The sequence below is a fragment of the Cornus florida genome, unplaced genomic scaffold, assembly GCF_030987335.1.
Source record: "Cornus florida cultivar Cherokee Brave unplaced genomic scaffold, ASM3098733v1 CherokeeBrave_3.0.0_Hap2_Chr10, whole genome shotgun sequence".
In the NCBI taxonomy this organism is placed as follows: domain Eukaryota; kingdom Viridiplantae; phylum Streptophyta; class Magnoliopsida; order Cornales; family Cornaceae; genus Cornus; species Cornus florida.
The window spans coordinates 116,660,943-116,666,942 of NW_026775580.1; the positions used below are offsets into that span (position 1 = coordinate 116,660,943).

Sequence of the window (6,000 nt, forward strand, 5' to 3'; positions counted from 1 at the left end):
TTATTTTTTCAAAAAAAAAAAAAAATGCCCCCACTAAATTTTTTTTATTTACAAAATTACTTGTAAATTTTGTGAAAATCTTCAAAATATTCCTACTTTTTGTTAAAATTTTAAAAATGTTCCCACTTAATTTTAATGATACCAGACTTATTTAAGACCGCTCCCTTTCATATAGTTCTCTGGTCCATCACTACTCTTATCAATATATAAAAATACAAGAATCCAGAAACTAAAAAATGTTAAGCTTTCTAGCAATTTATTTTATATCTGATGATTGTTAAATAAAGTATATCTTTTGACAGGATTAAAAAAATAAAAATAAAAAAGTACTAGAAGAAGAAAAAAAAAAGGTTAAATTATTGTACAAAAGGTAGTTTATTGTAATATAAAATAAAGAATAATGTATTAATGAATTTAAAGATTTATTTTTAAAAAAAATTACTGATCTTATATGAAAAGATTTTCAATTGTCGGTTCCGTTTGACTGGAGTCACTGGACACGCGCTCTGTGTCTCTCTCTAAAACCAGCAGTTGGCAGCTTGGAGCATTTGAGATTGCGCAGATCAGATCAGAGATAGCCGAAGGAAAATAAATTTTCCAGCACCTTCAAGTGAAGGGTAAGTTGTAGAATCCATCAACCTTTCTCTATCTATCTGTCAACCCATTATCATTATAATATGCTCGTACATTTTGTAAACATCAAAGTGAAGGGTAGGTATAGTATATAACCATTTATGCACAAAACAAAACACAAATAAGCTTTTTATCTTCCTCAAATTCAAGCAATTATTTTATATCATCTACTTCAATTGTTTCAGCAGATTTATAGTAAGATACTAAAACACAACTAAGAAAAAAAAATAGTAAGATAATACACACTACAGAGATGTCAGACAGAGAGAACGTGAGAGAGCCACAATTTTCTTCCATTTTATCAGGTCCTGATTCTTTTATTACAGGAGTACATAATAAAATATAAATGAATTAGGTAGGAGGTAAATAATTTGTCTCTACTATGACAGTTCACAAACATGTCAAAGAAAGTAAAAAATCTTGATGGAAGATACTAGAGACGAAGTATATGGGTATTTGCTAATTAAGGTTTCAAAATATCTGATTTTCTATGATGCTGCGGCTGCTTTTGTTCTTCTTCTTGTTCATGGTGTTGTCCCATCTCAAACCCCCTCATTTTCATGATCTGTTTGGAACCAGTTTCCGATCTGCCCCTAAATTGTTCAATTCCAATTTTGCATTGCATTCTCACTACTTGTTTCATTCTACTTGTCTGCTTCTTAACAGGTACATAGCTTGTTTCTTCTTTTGATTATTGTTTGATTTAATATCACACCTTACTAACAAACAAACAAACAACGTGGTATGATTACCAAACCCCAATTTTTATCAAATTAATTGACTATGCAAACTGATTGTCAAATGATAAAATTGCACTTTACCTTAATTCATTAGACTTTCTTCTTTTTATTGTTGGCAATCCATTCCCCTCTCTTTTTTCTTTTTCTTTTTCTTTTTCTCTCTCATGCATGAACACACTCACAAAAGCACACTAAATTTCTCAACAAGACCTAAAAATGTGTTTCGAAACTCTATACAGTAAAGTAGGTAAAGTATACGCAAACACCACAACTTGGATGGCTCAAGCATTAGATACAAACAAGGCCCATAGCATTCAGGGCCCCCTGATAGAGGAGGAGTTCACTTTTGTTGCAAATTCTGTTCCCTTCAATAGTTGTCACGCTTCTACAATTGTTGAGGTGATTCAAATCAAATATTATTTAAGCATTAATGCTTCAATCGTCAACATAATTCAATTAAATTGTTGCCGATTTGGGTCAGTGTAGGTTGATAAAGATCATTTTTTGGTCGCTTATTTTGGGGGTACATCAGAGGGAGCACCTGATGTGAAAATTTGGTTACAGACATACAAGGTAATCAAAATTTTAATGTATTAATTTTAGTTTTTATGGAAAACACATTCTGTCTCCTTGTGCATGACTGTTAATTTGCAGATACATAGAAGGATAATGACTTCATATTTTGTTGTAGAAGAAGGTAAACTTCTTGGACCAAGAAAATTGCAAGCTTAGTAAGATGATTTCATGCACTCGTATCATACGCTTTTGATAAGTATGTAAATGTTAGCTTATGTAAACATTAACTTACATACTTACCTTTTCCGTCCCTCCCAGCACCCCGCATTGCAGAATCAATGCTTGGTAATAGCCCTTATGTATACATTTATTTCTGGTATGTTAAATTTACATTTGTTTGCACCACCATGCATTGTCAATTTTGCATCCTCTGTCAGTTTAACATGAATTACATAAAATTGGCTACTAGTTTCTGGTATTGTTCCTCTCAATCAGGCATGCGCTCATGATTAAAATTATGATCCTTCATCTCAATCCAGTTTAGTAACTGAGCTATAGATTCATTCTTGATTTTTGGGTATATGAGTATGCAACCTTTATTCATTTTTCGTTTTGTTGGAAAGCAATTTCTGGAAGATTTTTGAACTTGTAACAGTGAACTTTTTGGGCAGTATGGCTATTGGCATTTTCCCGTTATTGTCGATGAAGAACACAATGTTCCAATGTGGAACCCTGTGCTATTTAAGCTTCCATCCAATGAGTTGCTTCTGTTCTATAAAATTGGCCAAGAGGTTCAAAAGTAAGTTCTCAACATTTTAATGTCTTCTAATTGTTGACTGATTGTAATTTGTGATGTCCTCTATGCATCTTATCAAATATTCAACTTTGTTTTGGTTCTTAACTGGAAGTATAATTCCAAGATTTTCTTAAATATCAGATATTTGCTTCTTTTTTATGATGATATTAAATTTCGAATGCACAATATGAATGTAATTATCGTATATAACATAACGTCCTATACCTGATTTGAATCCTTTGTCACGTCAATGTACAATTTTATGCAAGAATATATGTCTGCAAAGCTGAAGGGTTTCGATCCACTGATTATTGTGTGGAGAAAAATTGTCTATGCTTTTGGTTGTATTATAAAGCATTGTATAAATCTAAAGGCCTAAGTTACTAGAGCGTAGAATGTTATCAAGACGGAGAGTTGGATGGTATTGCAAGAGCACTAATCTCCAAAACATGTGGTTTGTGCGTGGTTTGTTTTTCAGGAATGTGTTTCATGAGAATATCAATAACTATTGAGAAGATAATATTTGATTGGTCATTCTAATTAGTGTGTGGAATTGTCTTATGTTTTCTAGACGGAACAGATAGAAATGCATTCTTTCTTCTTTTTGTAACATAAATTTGAAAGCTATCATGATCAAGTATGTTTTAATTTTAAAGACTCAAGTTTAAATGTAGGGTGGTTTTGATACCAAAAGAACTAGTAAAAGTATTAGATTATGCTTGTATTAGTGATTCGGGTGCAACTTGTCTGATAAGCAACTATCAAGGGTGCCTTAATATTTAAAGCTTAACCCATATGCTACTTTTAGTTTATTTTGATTTGTCACACTTGGCAAGGTCAGATATTTCTCACTTGCTTTCAATTCAAGGCCTGCATGCAATAATCCAACAACTGCTGCAGTGAGTCACACTTGTCTCTTGTCTGCCTCATTCGATTTCCCTCATGGCTGTGCTTCCTATAAATCTTTTCCTAGTGTGGTATAGGAATTAGCTGGGTTATACTCTATTGCATTTCACTCCTCTGTTTATTCCATACAATTGAGTCAACTGGCCTTCTCTGTTAGCTAGCTCTGGTGCACAGCCGTATCAACTATTCACATTTGAATAGATTGTCCTTATAACTTCATAACGTTGTTTCGAACACCACCAAGAACAATAATTCTTAATTATGAAGATGGCATGGAATGATTTAAATTCCAAAACAAGGCTCAAATCAAAACTGAATTGGTTGTTTGGGTGCAACTGAAGTGATATGTGGCATAACTAAAATAATTTAAAAAACCTGACATTCTGCAGAATTTTGAACTATCTATATGGCTTTCTTTGGCACTGCTTATTGGTGCTTTGATGAATTTCAGATGGAGTGGATGCATGAAGCGGTCTTATGATGGAGGTATCACTTGGACAGAGAGAGAACAGCTCCCCCCGGGTATATTAGGACCCATAAAAAATAAGGTATGACTGAAGATATTACTGCATATGTCCATTTATGTAGTGGAGTTTGGAACTGTATGGCTACTTATAAAACGCAGTTATTATACATGTTGCTTTCTCTTCCTCAGCCTATCTTGTTGGAAAATGGGCACTTGCTCTGTGGATCCTCCGTGGAAAGTTGGAACTCTTGGGGGGCTTGGGTGGAGGTTGTAATGAAAATTCAACTACATTAAGGAGTTTGCGCTTCCTAGTGATGTTAGCTGAATGATCATGTGAAGTGGGTGGCTAACTCATGTTTTATGACTCGTGTAAACAGATAACTGCAGATTCAGGTAGGACATGGAGAAAGCATGGGCCTATATATATTGAGAATGAGTCTCTCAGTGTGATTCAACCAGTTCCTTACCAGACTGCAAATAGGACCTTGCGTGTTCTATTGAGATCCTTTGATGGCATCAATAGAGTTTGTATGTCAGAATCGAATGATGGTGGGCAGACCTGGGGTTATGCAAAACCTACTGAGCTACCCAACCCAAATTCAGGTTGTGGCTAAAGCCATATTCTTTTTGTCTATCCCTTGGTTAGAAATTAGAATGCATGTCTATTGGATGATAGACATGAATGCGTCTTAAAGGTCATTTGAATCAATTCATTTTGTTTTTCATTGTGATGCATTTTCAATTTGTAATGGTTCACATTCTAAAGGATAACATGTGCATCTAATTAGTGTGTAAAGCAGAACTAAATGATTTTATTTTCCCAGGGACAGATATATTCCATGCAGATGTTATTTTTTCAGCATGTTTATGATGGCTTATAACATGTGAGCGTAATTAACAGGTATCGATGGAGTTAAGCTGAAGGATGACCGTCTGTTACTTGCGTATAATACTATCTCCAGGGGCATACTCAAAGTTGCACTCTCAATGAATGATGGAGACTCGTGGCACGATGTCATGACACTAGAGGAGACTGCGGGAATGGAGTTCTCTTACCCTGCTGTTATCCAAGCTAGTGATGGACTCGTTCACATCACTTACACATATAACAGGACACAGATTAAGGTAAGGGGACTTTCTTTGTGAAGTAGGAGACACAAAATGATAAATGTGATCCTATTGATGTTTGATAGTTATTCTTCTCTCACCCATTTACTTTTCCTAAAGATGTTATTTTTCTTAGTATTGTCTTGATAATGAATGGAAGCTTTTCATTACATAAATACTAAAGTGTTCTGGTTGTTTGGCTTTTTCAGCATGTTGTTCTCCAACCAAATTGATCCAAAAGAAGGTACATTGTCTGTGTTTAGTACTATGCGGCCCAATAATTATTGTATTATGTCTACAATTGGGTCATAAATATTTACTACCGGTAAATTGAAACCCCACCTGAACAAATTTGAAATTCTATTATTCTCTTGGAGTTGCCACTAAACTGGCATTCTGAATGCAATTACTTTTCAGGTTTGCCCTTTTGTTTTTGGAAGTGATATGCCTGATTATGTACACACACACACACATTTATTAATGTTTTATGTTCTGCTTTTCCTTCTTTCTCTAATTCTGACTTTCTTGCATAGGATGCAAGCGTTGGTTGACCTCTAAAATAAGGCTGCTTAATTACAATCAGAAAAATGATGGATAGGGTCCATTGAGGACTTGGGTATTGCAGTGGTTGTATAAATTGGATATCAGGAAAATGTAGGGACTAAGGGAGGGTTCAGTTCTTGGGTAATCAGTAAGGAATGATATAAGGGAGCTGATCCTCTTTTGCAGAAGTAGCGTCTGAACATTTGTTGGACAATAAGGGTTTTGCTTGGTTTGTCACAGTTTTTTTTATTTTCTATGGTTCTTTAAAAATAGTTTTATGAGTTTTTGAAAAA

The 6,000-nt window shown here is 34.4% G+C and overlaps 1 protein-coding gene across 4 annotated transcripts; it reads left to right on the plus strand.

Annotated features, from left to right (window-relative positions):
• Window positions 1-435: 435 nt before the first annotated feature.
• On the plus strand, window positions 436-6,000 carry LOC132278417 (uncharacterized). Of its 4 annotated transcripts, XM_059780207.1 has the most exons (12): window positions 964-1,299; window positions 1,613-1,772; window positions 1,860-1,946; window positions 2,028-2,070; window positions 2,208-2,265; window positions 2,545-2,688; window positions 4,043-4,139; window positions 4,247-4,324; window positions 4,435-4,660; window positions 4,959-5,182; window positions 5,374-5,408; window positions 5,698-6,000. In XM_059780207.1, the coding sequence occupies exons 1-11, from the start codon at window positions 1,124-1,126 to the stop codon at window positions 5,395-5,397; spliced, it is 1,317 nt and encodes a 438-aa protein (XP_059636190.1). In that variant the 5' UTR covers window positions 964-1,123; the 3' UTR covers window positions 5,398-5,408; window positions 5,698-6,000. The 4 variants fall into 4 exon arrangements, with proteins under 4 accessions (XP_059636193.1, XP_059636190.1, XP_059636189.1 ...); XM_059780210.1 differs by lacking the exons at window positions 964-1,299; window positions 5,698-6,000 and adding an exon at window positions 436-617 and having other exon boundaries at window positions 5,374-5,598; XM_059780206.1 differs by lacking the exon at window positions 5,698-6,000 and having other exon boundaries at window positions 965-1,299; window positions 5,374-5,598.